At 40.2% G+C, this 23,482-nt stretch overlaps 1 protein-coding gene across 7 annotated transcripts in view; it reads right to left on the bottom strand.

Annotated features, from left to right (window-relative positions):
- Positions 1–4,588: 4,588 nt before the first annotated feature.
- Positions 4,589–23,482, bottom strand: part of CNOT4 (CCR4-NOT transcription complex subunit 4) — an 82,318-nt gene continuing 63,424 nt past the window's right edge. For 4 of the 7 annotated variants that reach the window (XM_049792193.1, XM_049792191.1, XM_049792194.1 and 1 more), the window contains 2 exons: positions 6,756–6,968; positions 4,589–5,986 (listed from right to left, as the gene is read on the bottom strand). In XM_049792193.1, the coding sequence (XP_049648150.1) occupies positions 5,685–5,986; positions 6,756–6,968 (515 nt within the window). In that variant the 3' untranslated portion in view covers positions 4,589–5,684. The remainder of the gene's footprint in view (positions 5,987–6,755; positions 6,969–23,482) is intronic. The other 3 variants (XM_049792196.1, XM_049792195.1, XM_049792197.1) reach the window with 1 other exon arrangement.

Below are 23,482 nucleotides of genomic sequence, written 5' to 3'. Positions count from 1 at the left end.
GGACGGAGATGGCTGCAAGGGCAGCTCATCACCGATGCTGTCCCAGGCAAACCTCGCGAGCAGTCGCTTCCTGCTCAGTGTCTGTACAAAAAGAGAAAGCACCCTCAGGTTGTTTTTTTTTAAAAAAACAAAACAGGATTTTAAGCTTCAGACTGCACATGGGAAACCTCAGCCCTCATGCTTATCTAGAAAGAGCTAAACATGTTTTGGTCACAACTTAAAAGTTCTTCAGTGAAGCTCAGCATACCAGCCTCCTAGGACTGCCAGCACTGACGGAAGAGGTTGCAGACCCTCTCTGAAGATCTGGGCAAGGTTAATGCTGAGGCCTGTAACATTCAAAGGCTAAAGCCATAAAATTCCAAAAAGATATTTGTTGTGATCTTGAAAAGAATGGCCACCCTCTGCCAGTACAAGCTTTCTAGACTACCACCTTAAGTGTTGCCGTGCTGGTAGGAAGAAGAGAGAGCTCAGCAAGTCCCAATCTCTCTAAGCATCTCTGAAATGAAGAGGTATTTGTCAAGTTTCTAAGTCTGAGGACTGGGGCAAAGAAATAGTAATCTAGCAGGTTTCACAGGAGAAAGCAACAGTAACTGTGCAATGACCGTATCTCACTGAAGGACTCTACCTCATCTGTGTTGCAGGAGATGGGCTCCTCCTGACCACCACAGGTCTGGCAGATCACTCCTCCATCGGCTTTAGATTAACGGGAACTTTTCTATACTGTTTTCCTCTACAGTGAGGCCACCTCTGCTCAGATGACTTCCACACCTAGTATCACTGCATCAGACCACCCTAAACCAGTGCTTTTCATCAGCAAAGCTGGTAACAAATCTGTTGCTCCCAGCATCACCCAACTCACCTCAAACCTCCACCAGACTCCTGCATCCCCACGAGTCGGTCTAGCTCCCTGTACTTGTACGGCAAGAACTTCATTTGGCCGCTTCCATCTCAGGAGCCTTCACTCTGCCGCATAAACATAACAGCAGTAAGCCTAGGGCAAAAGCAAACCCCAGAAAAAAGGGAAGATGAAGATATTTCTCATACACAGTGCTCTCACACATAGCTCAGAGCATACGGAGGTGACACCATTTCCTACAGCGTAATCCAATGCCATGATGATACTTCACCTTTTTCCTCTTTAGGAGCTTTGTTTACAGTCACAGACATAAACAGAAGAGTACCCGAGAGCTGTTTCCCATCAGTGGAACGTCCCAAAGTAGGGGAAAAGAGATGCTGGAATATGGGCAAAAAGGAAGGAGCACAACAGTTACTACATCCACATCGAGCTCAAACAGATGATGATAAATCAGTGAAGAAGGAAGCACTTCTATAGTTAGCCATACAGCCACACACTGCTGGAAGATGTAAAGCAACAACTACTCTTGATGCATGGATTCACATCAAATGGCATTTCACTTTATTTGCTCTGTGCGTGCCAAAAATTCATCTCACTGGCAGCTGGACTGGAGAAGAGTTCCCTCCCCTCTAGAAGTTATGAGTACCTACAACCCCTTCAAGCAGGGCTGGTGACAGCTCCAGTGGCCTAACCCTTCAAGCACTGTGCCACCTCTCTGTTTCCTGACACACCTCAGCTCTGAGCAGTGAGTTTTTATTCCAGCACTACAGTTTTCCCCAGAGGGAATTAGTCCCAGGCAAAACCAGCACCTGCCATGCAGTGGATTTACGTGTGCTGGAGACCAACACCAAACCTAAGCTCCTTTGCAACTTAGTGCAACTTCTATGCACCCCGAGGAGAGGGGCGAACAAGAAGCACCCAAGTAACTGTTCTACAATCTTTTCAAGTGTATTTTTCTAAGCTCCCTTGCAAGGATGAAGGAGGAAATGGGTGCATGACCCCTTTTCTCCCCAGACAAAAAAAAAAAGGTGTTCAAGCCAAACATGCAGTATGGCCAGCTCTACCAAACTGTAAAAAAACCCAAACCAAAACAGAACAAAGCTACAAAGCCAAAAACCCCAAAACCACCATCAAAAACAACCCCAAACCAAAATCAAACCACATCCCACAGGAAAACCCAAACACACTGCATTTTCCCTAAAATCCAACATCTTGAATGCCTATGATTAAACAAGCATCTCGGGGGGGGGGGGGGGGGGGGGGGGGGCGCGGAATAAATTTAGACAACAGAGTCTGTGATGGAAGAGAAGGAAAACAGAAGTTTGGAGTTCAGGAACTAGAATACAAACTCAGCTTCATGATTAAACACTGTCATGGAAGTTGGCAATACTGTTTTAAGTATGGTTAGAGCAGCCCTATCAAGACACTGAATTTATAAGGGCATATACCTGCTCACACTTGACTTATAAGTAGGAAATGGAAGTTATAAAAAGAAGGAAAAAGAATTTATGCAATAGCTCTTCCTTACCTAGAAGGTGACATTATACTCCTTGCTGTAATCCAGAGAAACATCATTCCCTTAACAAAAACAAGCCAGGAATCCTTAGTATCAGTCCAGCACTGCTGACCCCAAATTATTATGTGCGAATTGAGACTTCTTTGAAAATGCAACACAACTTCTTGTGCCAACATGTTCATGGCTAACAACTCCCTTCCCTCAACACGCATTCATATCCATTTTGGAGGAGAAGTCTGGTCCATCCTCTTTCTTCAATTCCATCTCCACCAGACACCATCTACCAAATGTGTTGCTAGTCCTGGGTCACCAGCCTTTTAGTCAAGCACTGTTCTTCGCTTAGTGCAAGAAAGAGCTGCAAGTGTCCATACAATATATAAAACAACAGACCATGCACTGAGATGATCACAGGGACAAAGGAGACACATGGATGCTCTCCTTTCAATAAAGGCTCCTGTGCAAAATTTAAGAGTCCATCAACAACAAAAACCTCAGGAGAAACTAATTGATTTCCACAGAGTTGAACAGAGTGAAATGCCAGGTTGCTTCCCCACTGGGGGGCTGCAGGAATCAACATCAGACAATAGACAAAACTAGGCTACAAGAAGCAGAATCTGCACCCCCACACATCAACTGATACATTTTAATGGTATAACACCATTGTCACCGTAAAGAGAAAAATCATTCTAATTGCAAACCTTTTCCTGAAAGCTAAGAGTTTGTCAGCAGGCTGCCCACACAACCTGTTGTATGGCAGCAGGGAATAAGCGCTCTCCTGAGCGGCCAAAGCCTATTTTCTAGTGGTAGCAGATCACAGGCACAGGTTTCCCCAAGCACATCCTAAACTGCAACAGAGACAAATGAAGAGCCGAAGGCAGCAGCAGCTTCAGGAATTGCTGTGGTACCTCGGAAGCAGCTACAACTGCTTTGGGAGGTCTGCTTACTTTCAGGCTCAGGAAGGGCACCCTTCTAAAAGAGAAACGTTAAAGGTTGAATAATGTCTGTCTCTAACAACTGGGGAAGGAGAGACAAAAAAAGCCCCATTGCATTTTCACCAGCACCTCCAGCAGACCGTTCCCACTGGGTTGCATCCCCAGTGCCAGGGGCAGCAGCAGGCGCTGCCACAGCAGAGGACAGTCCCAGCAAGCAGCACTTCTCCTCCCACCACCAGTGGGGGATTGTGCAGGGGCTGACTGGGTGACAAAACCAGTTTGCTTCGTGGGGGAGTGCTGGCAGTTCTCCCAAGTAACCAGGGCACAGGACTATCTGCAGCAACACCACCGGTCCAGAAACAGTACATACAGTTCCTTAACGCAGACGGTAAATACAGCGCTTATCAGCAACAGAGACAAGAGAAGAGCAAAAGCAGGCAATCATCAACAAATGATGTTTTACAAAGCAGGATATTTGGAGTCACTTTATGCAGATTCAGCGCCCGGTTCCTCTGTCCGGCGATTGATTCAGGACTTGCTCCCACTCCCTGGACCGTGACCGGGCTGTCCTGCCCTGCTCCCGTTAGGTGCCCACAGCGGTGATGTGAACTCCCTTCCTCACCCCTGCCAGCAGCAAACCTTTATAGCAGGGCAGCCAGCCTGAACTACACAGCTCACACCTGCGAGAAATCCTTCTGCACAGGCACCTCTAGGATTTCAGGCTCTCTGCCACCCTCATGAGCTGCATCAACCCAGCACCCCAATCCGAAGGTTGCTAGTTTTAAATATCTCTGGCTGGAAGTATGAGAGCTTGTTGGAGGCCTTCTGTATGTTAAAAGCTCTTCATTCCCTCTTGTGCAGCGACAGTATTTTACACCTTTGAGCAAGGATGCTGACAGAAACAGGGAGTTGTAACTAGAATTCTCTGCCACACCTTCAGACACATTATTGCGTGCTACCTGTCCCAAGTGCCACGGCATTTAATGCAGAAAGTATAAACGAGTTTTTCATGCTTCAGATTTAAAAGGATACCACCAATAAAGGTTAAAGACAGACAGCCTCTAGCTATTGCCATGAATAAAGACAACAGAATCCCTTTAAAAATTTGAAGTGTGTATGCTTTTTCCACCCTTGAATACAGAAGTCACTGTGCAAGGCACTATTTCCATGAAAAAGTAGCTCCAGTTTACATGAACAGGAAAAAAAATATGCAATGACATACAGTTCTACGAGATGCAGTAATTAAAAATCCAAGTTTAAAAAAAATAAGAAGCAAACACAAAGTCGTCATCATCAAGTTTTCTGTTTTATTTAAGATTTTAGTTTTAATTCTGAAGAAAGAGGTACATTTCCTTGGTTTTAGTTTTAGCGTCAGGTTATAACCATGTTTATTTATGTTTCTTTTTTCCTGTCTTTTCAATACTGCACAAACGTCCAGAAACTACAGGGTTAAGTAAAAGCTGCAGGCAGAGGAGGTCAGAGGTTGCTCCTGATGGTGATCATGTGGCCCCAATGCAGTGCTATCCCAGAGTGCCCTAATCAGGTGAATCTTTGTTTTTTTAAAAAAAAGAAAGAGAGACTGACAGAGGAGACAGAAAGACTGAAGTAAATATCACTCGTGTTTCAGCTGCTTATAATTATATTATGTATACGCTAGGTATTAAATCTGTGAATACTTTTAAAACATTAAAGTTTACTTTAAATCTAAAGCCAAAATTAAAAGAAAAATCTTATTCTCCCCTCTTTAAACCACTCTTTAGCAACATGCCAGTTACTCATAGCTCTAAGTGTTTTGTCTTTCAACACACTTCATGTCAAACTCTGACACAATGAAATCCCCTTCTCAAAAAAAAAATCCAACATAGCAATTTCTCTGTGTAGTGCCACACTGAATGCAAAATAAATGCTAGGCCACTGCTTGCCCCACATGTTCAGTAACTTCATTTAAATTAAATACCTTTTTCATGTTTCTGCATTTGATTCTGCATTGCATTTTTCCCCTACTGCAGATTGACACTTTTCCACTAGGCAGAAATACTCATGTGCAAAAGACATAAGACAGTAATATTCTCCTTAAGCATTGAGACTGCATTTTGATTTTCCTCTCTCTCTCTTTTTTTTTCCCATAGAATGGTTAGAAAATATTTCAAACAGTGTATTTCAAACACTGGCTCAGCAGAAACTTAACGAAAAGATACGGTTCATGACCCTGTGATGGCATTGCATTTGGGGGGGAGGTTTGATCAGGAACTGGATTCTTCAGAAAGAAAGATATGACAGGGAACAGTAGGTGGGCATGGGGAGGAGTCAGGGTGGGACACTTCCTGCATTTCTAACGTTTTGGGTTTTATTTTTCTTTTTTTTTCTTTTTCCTCCTTTCCTAATGACGATCCAGCGCTGAGCTCTGTAGTAGATCTGTGGGGGTTTTACTGGGGGGTCTGAAGGCTGTCTGAAAGCCTGGAGGTGGGGAATGGAAGCTGGTGGGGTTTGAAGGAGGAGAGTAGGGATTCCAACTGGCTCTGTGCAGAGGGATCTGTGTGCCGAAGGGGTTACTGTGGTGCGTCTGTGATGGCGCTGCACTGGGGCCGTCCACTTCTGTGAGGGCCTGAAGAGATTTTAGCCAATGTGGAGGATTGTCATCTTGAAGGGTGTCTAAACTGTTTCCTGTGGAGGCTGGGATACCTATGAAGAGAAGAAAAAAAACAGGGATACAGACAAGTCAGAGCAGAAGCAATGAGCTGAGCATGAAGGAGGTCAATTTAACCTAACAAAAAGCAACGGTGAGAAAACATGATTAGTTTTGTACAGAGAATGCATTTTACGTTATTATATAGAATTAACCCTGCCCGCAAAACATTTAACATAAAATCCAGGTAGGAGAAAGCTCCCCCTCAGAGCACTTCTTCATAAACCACACATTTTTCTATCAAACATCCTGTGCAAGGACTGCATCCCTGTTGACGTGACCTTACCACACCAAACTACCAGTACACTGCATGCTTCACCTCCTACTCTGCCTACTTGAATCATGCTTCAGCCTCTCTAACAGGGAAACACAACCAGACAGCCTTATAAAAGAGAGCTTTATAAACAAGTGGAGTACGTCCCTTTTTAAATAACAAAGTCCAGTGAATGCCTTCCGTGCCTCAGGACCAGCGGCGCACATACCGGACATGCCATCCAGCAGAAGGGACACCTACGTCGACCCTATAGATAAATGCTGATCCGCCTGACTGCCTGCAGAGGTCCCGGGCATGCATTGCAAAGGCCTAAGTGACACTGTTATACCTAGCGGTTCCACAAAAATTCCTGGACCCTTGAGGTTTTGTGGATGGAAGCTGGAAGAGACCACCGCATACTGACTTTTTCTTTTTTCCAGATGTAAATCAGTTTGTGCCAAATACCCATTTGATGGTTTGCCAGCGGAGCTGAAGGAGTGAGAAACGGTTACCTGTGATGATTGCGGGGTCCATCCAGCTGCCAGGGCTGTCCCAATTCAGGCTGTCGGTGGTGGCAGTGTTGGACGTTGGTACACTGTGGTTGGCGTTGGAGGGGGAAGAAGCATTGGGCAGTCCACCAAAGTTGATGTTAATGTTCGGTAGAAGTGCCCTTAGCCCGTCCTGCCATTCCTTCATATTTAAACTCTCTACAGAACTGCTGTTGTCTGGGAGATTTACCAACAAAAAAAAATGAAAGATAAAAAAAATAAAAAGCTGAAGTTAGAAACAGATGTCCTTCTTTGGTGGGGTATGGGATTTTGTTTTTACTTTAAGCTAAGCATTTAATACTTTCCCTGTCCAAAAACTAGGGTCAATGTTTATATGACTGATGAATTACTCAGAGGGGCTGGCAGGTTTTAAACCAAGTGTAAGGGAGTGGGAGAAAGATTTAACTCCTCCCCCAATTAATATTTCCCCATTTTTTTTTTTCAGTTCAGACTTGAATAATCAAGGGCACAGTGGCTCTCCCTCTATTACTAATAGGGGAAAACCTACCAGATCCTTTATGAGAATACCTCTGTTGCAAGCTAGATAACCCAATTCGGCTGCTTTATTAGTGGGCAGCAGGCTCAAAAGGGTTGTTTTCTTTTAAGTATACTAAAATGAAGAAAGGCTAGGTAGGGCTTTGCAATAGAAACCGAACATGAGGAACCAGGGAGGCGGAGGAGTATCACAGAAGTTGTTTGTTTTGTTATAGCTCGCTCATTCACAGCCCTACAGATGTTCTTCCGAAGGAAATGGTAATTAAGTTCTCATGAAGTTGGAGGGAGTGCAATTTCCTCTTGCAGTTGAAGAACAGTAGTGAAAATTCTTTAGAGACCTTTCAGAATAATTCCCGACACAGCAACATCCTCAAAACTTTGGTTAGAAGCAAACCAGCTGGACACCAAAACAGTCGAGTCTCAACTATTTGCCTAAGTGTTTCAGGGCATGTATTGAACAAAGAACAACGGGATAATGTGGCTATTAGCCTTACAGCAAATGATCCCTGAACACAAACGTTAAACCATGCCATCTAGAACAGGCTATCAGGTTCTACAATCCATCTCCTGCTTTAGGTATCTCAAAGCAAAAGAAACTAGACATGAGCATCCCAGTACTCTTATCAGCCAACACAGAAAGTCATACTTAACTTGTGGTCAAATATATTTGAAAAGAATATGTTAGGAAGTACATTGGGGCAGTATGCTCTTTTTGACAAAAACCTAGAACACAACTTTTTTTTAAAACCATCTCTGCCTGTCCTAATTGAAGGACAGACCTTGATGTCAATCAGAAGTGTTACAGTGAGATACTTACATAATACTGCTACTTCATCAACAATGGAAGAGATTTAAGTCTTCATGGAAAATTACAGGATATCAATAACTTGCAACTCTATGTTGCAGAGTCAAGAAAGCAGTCTCACTTACTATCGAAACCTGCCTTAGCAATTTTGGTAAATCCGAATGCTTGGAAAGAACTGATGTCTCAAGTAATTACCTTTTTGTAACTAGAAGGGGAAAAAAAAAGCAAGTTCTTGAAATCCTGTGTGTTCATGCAGAAATTTCCTTCCCCAGACCAGAGGTTTTTTTTTTTGAATAAACTTTTTATAAGATTATGCTTCTGTACAAAATTACAGCAAGCAACTTGAATCACAATTCCACAGCAAGTCATACCTCAGTCCATGTCACCAACATCTTCAAAACAAATTACTATGCAAATCTGCTATATCCACTCTGCCTATGATGACTGTTGGAGCAATGCATTCATTTGTAACCCTATGCATGCCTAATGCAGCTGTTCTAGCACAGCCATCCATCTGCATGCATAAATGCTCCCACATAGCAGGACAGCAGCTGACACCTAGAACATCCATGGCCAGAGTGATACTGTGCACAGAGCCCGGACAAGGATAACAGCAGACGCAAAACTTGTACCACAAAAATCATCCTCTGTGCCTGGACAAGTTTGCAGAATACATTTGACCACAGGCTCTGGAAGGTTGACAGTTGACTGCTGTTATCCCCACTCGCTGACTGAGGCTGGGGAATCACTCCTCCTCCGAGGTTACAGCATGAGGTACCTCCATGGGGAAGACAGGCAATTCCTAAGCATTCCCATAAACAAAAGACAGATCAAAAATCAGGTAGTGGAAATAAACCCCAAAGTCTGCCCGCTACCACCTGCATCATGTTACACCTAAAGATTAAAATTTTAAGTGCTACTGGAGAAAAAACCAGCAGTAACAGAACTGCAGTTCTGCCTCAAGCAAATAACCTAAGATCAGCTTTTTAGTAACACCTTAGTACACAGATACAATCAAGCCTCCAAACATAAGTGTGACTGTATCCACACACTGTGTGCAGCGAAGTGCTCTGTGGGGCCTGGTGTACAGGTCACTGCGGGAGGGAGCAGGCTTATGAGCATTTAGCATTGAGCCATAGTGCATACAACTGGCTTTCAATTCTACTTTTATTTCTCCCACTGCAAATCAAATCTACTTTCTGTTCCCTTCCAAGTTCCCACTTCTTTCTTTGCAGTACTAATGCACCCAATAAACAGTTTAAGAGTTTGGTGCAATACATTTTTCATTCAAACCTATGATCCTGGGGTTAAAAAAATAAATAAATCAAAATTGTAAAAAGTACTACAAACATCCTTGATAGATATATGCTCACCATCCTCTTCAACATCCATAAGCCTATTTGAGACAAGTTCCAACTTTTCTTTTTTGAGCAAATGTAGCCAGCTCACTGTCACAGAAGTAACAGTGCAACAGATTCTGCATGGTACACCATTAGTTTCCACTTTATTTTCTCACCACTGCTTCCAACAGCTTGTGCAAAGAAATGCAGCTCAGTTTAATTACTTGCTTCTACTACAAGGCAAAAAGCACACGCAAGATGTTTACTAGGACCACACATGAGTGAACTCACTCATTGTAGTAACTGTGAGCTGGGGATCTGCAAGCTCACTATGATCTTAATCATGGACATTATAACTCCCGACATGCCCTCAAAGCTAACGTCCAAGAAAATAAATGTGTAGGAAATTGCACCTGCAACGTGTCATTGAGGAAGTCTAATGAAGACGAAGGCAGCAAGATGTCATAAGGAATGGGATAGGAAAATAAATGTAGTAGGGCATTAGGCCACCTTGGGCTAAGAAAATATGTATATTTTTGTCATGTTATTCTCCATTTAAAAAAAGACATAATACAGCATACATAAGAGTCCGGAAAGATAGCAAGCAGTTGAGATACAAGATTTTCATGGAACGGAAAAGGCTGGCACTGTTTGGTGAGGAGACATTAATCTGTGAAGCAGGCATAGTGCACCATTGCTGTGTACCCTCTCTAACGCAGAACAAAAGAAAATAAGGAGAAACTGACCAAGACTGTACTTTATCTCAACGGTCAGTACAAAATCTGCTTGGAATCACAGAAGTTGAGATGAAAGGCCTAAAAGCATTCAGTACCTATAAAAATGGCTTTACTTCCTAGCAATAAGGAAGTTTATTTATTAAAATCTTGTGCTACTGGGTACAAAAGTGACAAAACAGAGAATTCCAGAGGATTTATTGTTTTTCCCAGACAGCTTGGTTTGTGGGGCTGAAAGGCAAGCTGTGACAAAAAAACCTGCCCTCTGACACCAAAGGAAAAGCAAGCAACCCATTGCTAGGGTGTCTGTAACAGGGTTTTCCAGCGTGGCTAATAAATGCACAAAGTAAAAAAATAAAATAAAAAACCAACCATGACCAAAGTTTCACAACAGCTTTGCCAGACTCCCAGTCTCCAAGAAGAAATGCTGCAATTAAATTATTCTTGTAATAGGGAATCTGGTAAGGGATTAAAATGCATTAAGGTGTTAAAGTAGATGGGATCAATAGAAAATGCAATGCTCTACAACACTCCCTGCACTGCCCTCCAAGGCTTCACTTACTGGCTATGATAGGTAAAACATCCACTTAGAAAAACTCCTGATGCAACCCAAGTATGTGAGCTCTCTCCAGGCACCAAACAGCAATACCCAAACCAAACAATTAAATCAGCATATCTTTGCTGGAGTCTGACAAGTTTTAAAGAAGAGCCTAAGTGAAAATGCAAGTCCACCCCAGGGGCAGGAGTTACGTCCACCAGAAAATAAGTATCTTCAGAAGAAATTACCACTTAACCCTCAGCTAGTTTGTCCTTTTTGTTAATAAAGTTTATGCTTCACCATAAAGCTAGTACCATAGTTAAAAATGAGAAAAGGTTAACTCTCAGTTAATACAGATCTATTAAAAAGGGCATTTGCCTATTATCTTTCCTTACTTCTAAAATTAATTGGTTGAAGGGAGTAATTTTTTTTACTAGCTAGCAGACTTCTCAGTTGGACATCATAACCTAGGGGCATAAGAACCAAAACACCACTGCTTCCCTCCCTCAAGGAGTAGAACACTGTCTCCTTCCATAGCCTTATCCTAATTTAAAGCAATATGTCCACAGACAGTGGGAAAACACAGGAAAACAAGTTAAAACCTAGTTGACTGCAATGAAAAGATTTTACACATGGAGATAAATTGGAGAGTCCTACCCCCATGCCCCAACTTTGTATCCAAGAGGAGAGAATAACCTGGTGAAGCATCACTGAAAGGATAGGCTCAAATATACATCCTGAACTCTACTCTTACCTTGATGTGCATTCCATAATCCTATCTGGTCTAGTGGAAACTTGTGCTTACAGAGGTGAACAGATCCCACCGTTCCAGCACTGAACTTTTTCATGTGTCTGAGGTAGTATGCCAACATGAAATAAAAGCACTTGTATGTAAAATTTTCAAAGCTATCCACTGTCTTAAAAGTGAGCAAAGGGAAGAAGAAAAAAACCAACCTTCATCACAAATTTGTCTACCCAATTTAAATAAAAGATAAAGTTAGCTTAAAATAGAATATGATTGAGAAGCCTGAACATTGCCCCATCATGACATCTTAGCAGACAGTCTGGTAGCATTACTCCAGTATCCTCTCCCTTCAATGCCTTAACATTATTCCTTCAAGGCAGGCAAAGCAGCGTGTGTGTCTGGGGGAGAGACAGCAAAGAGGACAATGACCAAGCCAGAAACACTGTTCTGTTGTATATAATCAATACTTTAGAAGAGGTTTACTCAAGCATCAGCTGCATTGACATGGGCTGTTCTGTGACTTCATAAATTCTGACAAATGACACCACAATGTGTAGCCAAAGATGTTTCAGATTTGGCTGCACCACGTTTGTTATGCCAACACATTTGATCTTTTATATTGAGGGTAATGGGATAGCATGTCTCACAGTTTACTTGGCAGGAGACAAGCCCACTAAAATGAATGTCCTACACAGACTAGACCATTTCAAATTATTGCCCCAGTTCCGACACAAGTCTATGGTCAAATCCATATAAAAATTGACATAGTACAGGCTTAAATATGACTAACAGCAAAGATCACAAGATCATCACATTAAGTAAGTGTAAAGCAAGTATATCTCTTTGCTCTGCCAAAATTATATTCCAAGCTATTATATGATTTTGTACTAATTATGTAAAACCATTTAATATCTTCATGCCAAGAGTCCTAAATATTCTAGTCCTGCTGAAAAGCAAGCAGTCCTGCAAGTCTAGGTTGCGATTCTTTATGTCTTCTTTAAGAACCCATCAGTATGTAATATATGTGACCAAAGCACACAACAGTGCTACAGAAAAGCTTCAAATAAGTAAAAGAAATTCAGAGGAAAACTATCAATGAGAGAAAAATAAACTTATTAGCAATGTCATGTACTTGACTGCACAGAGTAGCAATGAAAGAAGTGAAGTGATTATCAAGGTGTATTTGGTAATAGAATGGCTATTGCAATGACCTTCAAAGGCCCTCGTGAAATCTTCAAGGACATTGTACAGTAACAGTTAGTTTTGAAGCCTTGGCAAGACAAACAGAATGACAAAGTTGGGGTTGGGGGGAGAGGGAAAAAAAAGGGGGGGGGAACGGGACAGGAAAGACTACCAGAACAAGTTCACCAGGAGTCTTTCAACTTGATTAGAAACAAGTGGGGCCACCAGAAAAGCATACCCCTTAGCAGTGACATCCCTGTTAGTCCCACCCTGCGCTTTGTGCTACCATTTTCACAGATACCCAGATAGTCTGTGCTGTCCATGAAACAGCCTGTCACCCTATTCCAAGAAGTGACTGGGGCTTCTCTATTTTCAGCTCAAAATTACTTTCCCCTATTGATACCTCTATTTTGCAAAAAGTTGTCCCAGTATTTCACTCAGAAGGGAAGAGAAGGAGAGGATGATTTGCCACATCCTAAAATAAAATTATGCCCATCACATTACATAAACTCAAAAGCCTTTCATCCAAAGCTTATATACTTAACCATCAACAAAACAGCTATGATAAAAACTGTACCTATGTCACATTAATATGAATAATAAGCTTGTTTGCTCATGGATATTTTTACCTGGGATTTTACTCATGGTTTTAACTCTTACAGTCTGAAGGACTTCACTCTTACTTCATTGATTCTGTGTACCTACAATTTCTAGGAATTCCACAATGCTTAAACCAAATGATGGAGTTTCACCCATTCACGGGGGCCTGAGAACATCACTGGCAGATTAAAGAAGATTGAATCTGTCCACATTTAAATAGCAGTGCTGTCCATCAGGAATACAAGTAGCCACTTCATACTAGGGAGGTACCAAATGACAGGAGCACTAGAAGATAAAGCTGTTTGAAGGGAACATTTAAAAGCCTCACTGACAATCTCTACACATGGGAAGCAACTTGGCAATCCACAAAAACAGCTTTCTAAGTGTCATTCCACAGCGCAGATTTCAAATGAAAGTGTTATGGTCACAAGCTCTAAGAGCTGGGGACACAAAAGATGTGTACATACATACCCACATAAATGTACATACACCTACAAAATTGGCTTTGATAGTTGAGACACACGTCTGCACTCCACTTTCAAATATTGCAAGTAAAGCAGCTTTCATCTTGATTCCACATTTATTTCCATGGTTATATTAATTCCACATGGACCCAATTTAAAAGATAGCCATGTAAATTAAAAAAAGGCACTATTTTTAAATTTAAAATAAGTGCAACTTAATGTGCCAGTAAGCCAACCTATCAAGTAGAAGAGGAATATATATGAGTTCTAAAGTATAAACTTCAAAGGGGAAAGTAAGTTTTTCTAAATAATTTTCCTTTTTGATGAGGATCTGACAGTATAACTTTTAAGCTCTCTGTGACTAAGTAAGTGTTAAGAGTCAGAAAATTTAATTTATTTTCAGAGGAAATCCCTTCTACAACATCAGTGAGGGGACAGCTCATCTTAGATATTCAATAGGAAGATTCATATTTGCTTGTATGTACAGTGTCAGAATTTTATTAGGTTTGAGAAAAGCAATTTTACATTAAGTATTCTGGAGAGTTCTTATGATTGACTCATACTTACCATAGCTCAAGAGACAAAATCTAATACATAACTATAGCAGCCAGCCTCCCAATTTTAAGCTATAAGTAAATTTCGAACCGAGATTCTAACTTGCTTTGAAAACATGCTTGACTTCGTATCAGATGTTTCCACAGTATCCCACCATTTTTTATTACTGACTTTTTAATTGTTTATTGCTAAAAACACATAGTGGTCAACTGCAGGACTTCAATCAAATTGGGGCCCACTGTTCTGCATACAAAAAAGACAATATATTCTGTAATGCTTTCACCTTAGTCAATAAATAACCTCTTTCTTCATGTGAGCTAACTAGACACTTCTCATCCAAAAAAAGGACCCCATAAGAAAATAGGCAGTTCTCGCCACTGATAATCTTAATTATTAACAAACCTAAACTGAGCACACAAAGACTTAAGATACTGAAATGAAGGAAAGAGATACTTGAATCCTGCATACAAAACAGTTTGATTAAAAAGCTCAGAAAGACATGTAATTCCATTAATCTGAGAAAAAGTTCATTTTAACCTAAGTATACCTGCTGCTTACTCTTAGATCCTGCATCAGGGTTCAATCTCACCAGGTTACCCTGTCAATAAAAAACCCAAACCACTTTGACCTCAAATGAAAATCCTGTGTGTACAAATGTACTTGTGGGCACATGCACAGATATAATGCATAAATAAAAACAAAGTAAATGGAATTTGCCCTATGGCCAATGCAATCAATAACTAGAATTGGCAAAGAAAAATCAGATCTTCAAAGCTACATCAGTAATTAGCAAGAGCTTATCTAGTTATAAAGGTTCTAGATTCCAGGAGCACCCAGCCAATCCTCTGACCAAAGCTGCGAAACCAGCATTACCACAGTGAATGCATACTCTGAGAAATGATAAACTTGTTTTTAATTTTTTCCACATGTGTAACAAACAAATAAGGCTGACATTTATTTGTAGATACTTCAATCATTCCGTGGGAAGATCAGATAAACTGCAAGAAAGCTGAGAAGAAAAACAAACCTTCCATGACATGAAGTTCATTCTGATTACTAAATGCTGTCTTCCAATAGAGGTGACTCACGTTTTAAATAAAGGTGGTGTTTTGTTTTTTTTTAAATAATTCCTTTGGGAAAAAGCTGAAGTTCAAATAAGGTTGTGATGTAGAAGGAACCAAGAGATGGCAAAGCATGGCAAAGAGTAGATTTCCCCACCCTCCCCCTCCCCAAATTGTGACTTGGTATCGCTGGGAGGAGAAACACTTTTTGTAAAGCTGCTCTTTCAATTGCTGTTATCCCTTCAGGATATTTCATTTACCCTCCTCTCCCAATACAGTTTTTAAAAAGATTATGCGTGCCTCTTCTCAATGGTTCTTCAAGTTGGTGCATTTCAAAGTGTGTTTACACAGAAAGCCTATGAACTGTCTGTGCTTTTTGCTAAAATTCCTCAGTCATAATTGATATTTTGCAAGACAGACTTGACTCAGAAGGAGCCAGTTTCAGTTCCATGCCCAAGGCACAGCCTCTTGTTAGACACTGCTATTAGCAGGTGGCACTGCCAAGTGTACTAATTTCCAGTCTTTGAAGGGAAAATGCCAGTTTTTTAACATCGCTAAGACAATTTTATCTTTTAACTCATGCTAGTGGTTTACTGTGTATTTTGAAGTGCCAGTTTGTATTTCAGAAAAGCATCCAAGAGAACACAGCACCCCAAGGCTAAGCATCTGCCTGCTGGAGGAGGGAAACAGATGCTACACCAGCCAACGGAGCTGCCTCTTAACACTACTGCAGACCCGTCCCAAGACCTTATGGGTTACCTTATGAAAGGCAACAGCCTTTCTAACTTCTGCTGAACCAGCCCTCAAGAGGAAAGGGAAAGCTTGTTCTGTAAGTAATAAATGCAGTCTTCCATCCCTACAACACAGGCAAAGACCCAACATTTAGTACAGCTGAAGCTCATTTGGTGACACTACTGCAGATACTAACAGCCAGAAAGTTTCATGTGAAATGCCTCCTGTGTGCTTGTTTCCTCCTGTTCCTGGGGAAGAGTTACCCAAAAAGCTGTCAGGACTGACAGTCCAGAATGCAAACTGGGTCAGCCACTCAGGCCACCTATTTCAGCCAATACCTCATTTATTTCAAGTCTAGCAGCACTGATGTGATTAATCATTCTTGTGATGTATGGCAGCCAAGAGAAGTTAGATGTTTTGAGGTGTGGTTTGTTGTTTGGGTTTTTTTTAAAACACCTTTTTCTTTATATTTTTTGGTCACATTTTCTTCTTCTAAAATAAAATTACACATTTAAAAATAGGCATCTTGCTACTCAAAAAAAAAGCAGGATGCCTGTCTTTCACTGCCATCCCTAATAATCTTACAATCAAAGATTTTAAGAAATCTGTAAGAGCTTAAAATCAAGCTCCCAAACATGAGGGCACAGTTATTTATATATTGAGCTTTATTTGGAACAGTATCTCCTATACAATCATAAGAAAAAAATCCACAGGGTTTTAAAAACAGTTGCAATATTAGCACCAAAAAGGTACTGGGAGGGAAGGGCAGGCAGGCAAGATGAGATTTTGGAACAGATGGAAAAGTAGCAGGACTTAAAGGACAGGTGCTGTGGATGAAGTTCTCTCAGATCGTGACAAGATAACACTAAGGCAGGCAGGCCTTGGTATTAAATGTAGAAAGCATATGGGAGTTAAGGGACAAGACATCAGAGGTAGGACAAGGAATATCCATAGCAGATTTCGAACAGTATAACTTCAATCTTGACACTGATTTAATATTTTGAAAATTAAAGAAATCCCACTTCATTTACTTTATTTTAAACCTAGAAGAACCACCCTGAGTGCATTAAAAAACCAACCAAAGAAAACCAACAATAAAACACCCTCCAGAGCAATGGAAGCAAACACACCAGAAGTTTACTTTCAAACTGAATTTGTTCCACATTGTGCTGAACACTTCACCTCTTCACCAGTGAAATAGAAAATTAGTTGTGACGTGGGAAATAAAAGGAGAATTAATTTCGGGGGGGGGGGGGAGGGGGGGCGGGGAATACACACAGGCATAAAGCACCTCCTAAAGAAGGGGGGTGGAGGCCTGAGAACCTCCAGGGAAAGAAATGGGATGCAGCAGGCATAAGGACTGATGAGAACAACAAAATATTCAATGGCAAAGGCTGCACTAAGAACAGTCATCTTTATTGAGGAAAACAGGACACACAGGGCCTATGCAAGGTGTCAGTAAAAGCAATACTAGAAACAGCTGAGGGTTGTTTACAAACAGTACTTTTCCTTTTTCAATTTCAAAGCAGTATTCAGGCCTTTATTTTCAAATGAGTGGCCTTGGTATCAGGGTAACAAATCCACTTCTGAAAGGAGCTGCCACATGTGGCACCTACAACTAATAGCTGTATCAGCCAAGATTTTAATCAGATTTCCTTTTTTCTATATTTATACCTAATCAGAGGAAGAATTTAGCTATAGGAAGCCATAGAGCTAACTAGGGGCACAGAAAAGACAACATTCAGCTGCCAAGCTTTCTGCCCAGCTGCTGTCGGAAAGCCAAACATCAAGCAAGACCATCAAGTGAGCAAGCAATCTTTAAAGGATTAGGACAGAAAATTAACAGACTAATGCATCTCTTACTGTTAAGAGTAAGGCCATCAATACTTAAAACTGGCATTAAGCCTTTCAAATATTGTCAGGTCAAGAGGAAAGTGTAGCAAAATGCTCTTTCAATCACTGCAACCAAAGAAAGGGATGTAAGGCAGCACTGTTTAAGTCACATTGCCGTTGCTAGGGTATGGGATTAAATGCATTTTGTACATAGCATTTGGAGAATTTTAAGTTTTACAACATGCTGAATTCAACAGCCATACCACACAGGCCAGACCCTCTTGTAAAAAGGCACAGTAGCAGAAGCAGAACCCCCCCGCAAACCTCCATACCAAATTACTATCCTGAGACCACAGAAAAGTGACAGCTGCTGTGCTGTGAATTCAATTTTTTTGGTTCCATGACTGTATAAAACAAGCCTTTTTCTTTGTTCAGGAGGCAGAATCAACCCAGAAAGAGGAGACAAAGTCAAAAGAACAAAAGTCAAATAAGAAATGTGTGTCCCAAATGGAAATGAGGTTATGTTTTCAGAAGATATCAAGTCAGACAAGGACTCGTAGTATTAAAGGCAGAGCATGTCAATGCTAATTCTGGTATCTCACTCTTCTCTGTGGTCTAAATAAAGTCTTTTAAACAATATGATCATAGCCAACATATAGGGATCTTCCCTTGTTTTACTAAAACATTGTCCAAAAAGCAGCATTAGGCAAGAAAGGATTTGATGTTCAAGACAAGTTCAATAGCTGGGGGCACAGAAGACAGAAAATTTAAAGTGGAAGAAGATGCAACACTAAGTTGTTCAAATATGGAAGAGCTCAGGACTTAAAAATAAGTGGGAGTAAGTTGAACCTTCTTAATATAACCTTCACTGCTTTACCTTCCTTGCTACCAGCTACTGCTTCACAAAAACCTAAATGCAGGCAAGACTTAAAAATGTGCATGCTAATCAGTGTCTTGATAAGGAATGCAACACCACTATCACAAAGGCTACTGGATGGCACCCAAACTTAATAGAACTGTCTACCTATTTATGTCTCAACCTCATCTTTAAATATACATAATTCCATCAATTAGGCTGTGCACATTCAAGAGAAAAGCCACAACATCAAAACAAAAAGGTCTTGAGAAAACAAAATTTTGATTTATCAATTATATTCAACTACAAAGACTTATGGCACTCAAGCCCCCTGTTTTGAAGTTTCAGGAACAGTTCACACAAGTCTACCACAACCTCCACAACAATGGGCTTTATGGCTAAAATAGCTTGATGGATTTTACAGTGGTTATCCGCAAGGACAACAGGTAAAACTTTTTTCTTCCCCTACCCTAAACGGGGTTTAATTCTCCATGCTTCCTATCTGGCTCTGTGGCCACTCGACTATTTCCTCTATCTTCGATTTCTAATATATGCACAATACACAAATTGCCGGTCTGTGTTCAAGAACCATTTGGACAATGCTCCGAGATGTATGGTTTAATTTTTAGGCTGCCCTGTGTGGAGTCAGGAGTTGGACTTTATAATCCTTGTGGGTCCCTGCCAGCTCAATGGCTTTCAGTGAATTAAGTGGGAAGAACATACACACAATATTGCATAGCATTAGTCTGAAATTTGAACTCTTCCAATACTATCTCATTATTAATGAATTGATAAGTTCTTACAATTAAGTTTTTTCTCATTTGGAATTATGTTCAGGACAATTATAAAATTAATAAATGAAATAAAAGCCAGTGTTTCAAAGTGTCAGGTACTTCATCTTGCATAGAACTGACAGAAAGGAAGACTAAACTTTTATAACTTTTTCCTCATACTTTTAACTGTGTGAATTTTTGTTCTTAGACTTCTTCTATGTAATAAAAACAGTGACTACCAACCACTCAGTAAACTCAAGAAATAAAACTATGTATTTCTACTTTCCCATTATTAATATGCATGCATCTCATTTTATAAGCATCTGTCTCAAAAACACACTGTTAATGAGACCTACTTTACACTATGATCCAGGATCTACTATTTTACAACACACCACCAGGCAGTAGGGTAGCAAAGATGATAGTGTATTAGCTATCAAATTACAGAGTTTCCCGTTACCCTAAAGTAACATGAAAATAAAGGCACCCACCCACCCACATTGCTAGCAGTGGATCTTTCCTTTGGACTTATCTGCAGAATAAAGGACAGCCACTGTCCTATATTCTTAGGATAGCTTACACACAATCTAGGGTAAGGTTGCTTTTAGCAACAATCATGCTGTCCATGAATAAGAAGTCACTTAACTTTTCTCCTGAAGCACAGTTACACAGTTATAATTACACAGTAAATCATCTAATCCATCCCACACCAGAGAACAGCAACAAGCCTAAATTGTCCCTTACAATAAGAGCATGTAACATCAGCTATGGTTTGCAAAATCATATGGTGGAGGGAGGAAAAAAAAATACTAGTTTGGAAATCAGTCAGTCAATCAAAAAGTTCATTTAAATATGGGTTGGGGACAAATGTATATCTGATGAATATGACACATTTCAAGTATATGCTTAATAAAATTATGAAGTCAATCGTGTCATTTCACTGGAAACTGTAGAATGAGTTGAACAAACACTACTTCCTCTATGAAAAAGGCTACTAAATTCCATATGGAAATTATTTTAAAATGAGAGCTTAGGAAAAAAAAAAGTAGGTAGTACCTGTGTCCTCCATTTAAATCTGGTGCACGTCACAAAACAGCCCTAGCTGGAGCTGAAGGGTTATGAATACAACACAGCTCTGATTCTTGACTAAACAAAAGGTAGCTTCAGAACATTACATTTAACATGGCACACGTGAGCATTTAAAATTCAGGTGAATACTAATGCCTACCTAAAGCAGAAGCAGCAGCAGTTTAAGAGATAGTTTTCTTCATACAAGCTTCCAAACAACAAATATGCTTAGTGAAATCAACTAAAACTGGATTTAGAATGCCTAGAAAATAGTATACTAACTTCATACGAAGTTATAGAAGTTTAGATCTGCTTGTTTTAACATAAATGAAATAGAAAACTTGAAAAGGGTTGATTAAATAGAGCAGGCAAACACACAGAATAAATGAATGGTTTTTGTTTTGTTGGGGGTTATTTTGTTTGTTTTTTTAAAATGACTGGTCCAGTATTATCTGCTTTACGAATTTACAGTCCTTTAAAAAATTGTGATCAAAGACCTTAGGAAACATGCAGAGACCCTCAACTGCTGTTGAAGTCACTAGAAGACAGAATGTGAAGTTTCACCTGCACTAGGTTTCTTTTGCTGTTACATCTGAAACAGCTGAGTTGACATTTTCCAAAACACTCCAATACAGACTAACAAAAGAGCTAACAAAAAGGAGCTTCAGGTATACTACAACTAATCTCTCCATACTGCTAAACAGCTATTATGATTCTCGCTGACCTGCTAGAAAGGCAAGTGTGTGTCTGTTACAAAGCACTGTAATAACATCCCATCGACATGATTTGTCTGTACTTGTACAGCACTTTCTTTCCCCAAACCCACCAGACAGCTGTATCTATAAAGCAAATGAGGAAACTAGGAAAATTCTGTGATTATATACCTGCTACTGATAGATTAAAAGCAGGCTTAAAGAACAGTAATTACTCTTTCAAAAAGAATATAAAAGGAATTCGTTGAGAGACACGTACACTAGATATGAATTTGAAAAGACAGAATAATCAATAAATTGGAAACTATTAAGTCAGCACACAAAAAAGAAGTATGAGTGTATCTCCCGACTTTCAAATTATTTGTACTTCTGAAGCAGTTAGATCACTAAAGAAAACCCTAGGCACTAAATACCATACAAATAATACAAATCCATAACCAGCAAACAAAACCAGAACTGAGACGTCAGCTGATTTCTGACAACAGGAAAAGAAAAAGGAGTAATCTGTGTTTGTGCAAATGGTTCTTTCTCCAAGATGTATCAAAGCTGACATGTAGATCAGCTGAGAAGTGTTTGCACTGCAGCAACTGCTGCTATCTAATTGTCAGCCAGGCAACTAACAATGTTTTCTATAACAAGAGATTAAGACCAACTCAAAGGAACTTTCCATAGAGACTACAGCAGATGTTTATTTTCTGTTTTTAGCACTGTATCTGCCAAAAATATTTTGAGATTAATTGGTTCTAGCAGTTGCATACAAAAAAAAAGAATATACTTAAATATCAACTCTGTTGCCTTAAAACATATGGGGGAAGTACATGGCATGGGCTGTGCATCAACCAACACCACACAACTGGCTCTTCAGTAATCATACCAAGGATCTATGGAGTCTTCTACAAACGCAAAGAGGTCCACTTTCAAACTGCCACAGGCAATTAAAGTAATGCAATTTAAATAATACTTTTGCAAATCTACAATCAACCGGTACTACAAACAGAACTTTTTCAACACTACAGGATTTTTCTGGTCCCCCTAGTCCAGAAGATGGTCTTGTTACCAGCCCCTTGAACTAGCAATTTTTAGAAGCCAGTGGTAAAGTTGAAACTTGATGTCCTGCAATGTTCCTGGAAGTTCTTACGTAGTTTAGAGGAAAGGGAGAAACAATTTGCAGTGCTATGAATGCTGCATGTCAAAAATAATTTGGTTTTGTTTTGGTTTGGTTTTTTTTGTAAACACTTCAGTGTAACCCGTATCAGTCATTTTAGCCTAAAAACTTTGCCACTACCAGTATAAAGAGTTTTGAACTACTTGCATTTTTAGTCTGGACCAACTGTTTATACTATGAATCAGCCTAAGGACCCTACAGCAGTACTGTAGCTTCAACAAGCCTTCAAAGAGGACAAAGTACAGGGAAGTAACAGCCAAAATTAGCTCTTGTACTAAAGCATCAAAAACACACTGACTTTTTCCAGGTCACTTTCTTACAGTATAGCTAGTACCCCTCAAAACCCATTAAAAGAAAATAACATTGGCAACACCTCAGGAAGCAGTTTTCTCCATCTCAAGGCTACAAAGAGCTTACAAAGACTTTCTACCTGTAGTTCTTTATACACTTAATACAATTTTTTTTTTCTGCAAGAGCCCATCACTCCATTCAGGGCAGCCTGAACTGGCCTGACTACACATTTATTTTCCTCCAACATCACAACCCTCACAATGAGGATGAATCCTCTTACACACATTGCAAGCATCCATTCAGTGAAAGATTAGCATAATATTAAGGCCATCTGAAGTACAGAAATGAACAGCACTGAATGTTTTATTGTGCAGCCATTTGGTTATGCGCAAGAGGGAACAACCCAGCCAAGACATCTGGCACAAATTACCATCATTACAATTTTTTGCACAATTTTAAGAACTCTGGTCAGCACCTGCATGTCAATGTGGAAGTCGCAACACGCTTCCAGGGCCTACTCTTAAGGAAAACCAGTCTGGCAAAACTGAAGAACCAAAATAGCAATCTGCTTTGGCACAAAATTAAGCGGGCACAGAATACTCCACCTTCCTTATAAAGCTCAGTATTACAAGGCTAAAGATCCAGATACACTTTTTTTAAAAAAAGGAAAGGGCCTATTTAAAACAATATTCCTCCCTCTGTTCATAAACCTAGTAAGACCGTCAAGAGATACCCCTCTAC

The sequence above is a fragment of the Accipiter gentilis genome, chromosome 34 (assembly GCF_929443795.1).
Source record: "Accipiter gentilis chromosome 34, bAccGen1.1, whole genome shotgun sequence".
Lineage (NCBI taxonomy): Eukaryota > Metazoa > Chordata > Aves > Accipitriformes > Accipitridae > Astur > Astur gentilis.
The sequence above is the reverse complement of the archived record's forward strand: the minus strand, read 5'-3'. Positions and strand labels throughout refer to the sequence as shown.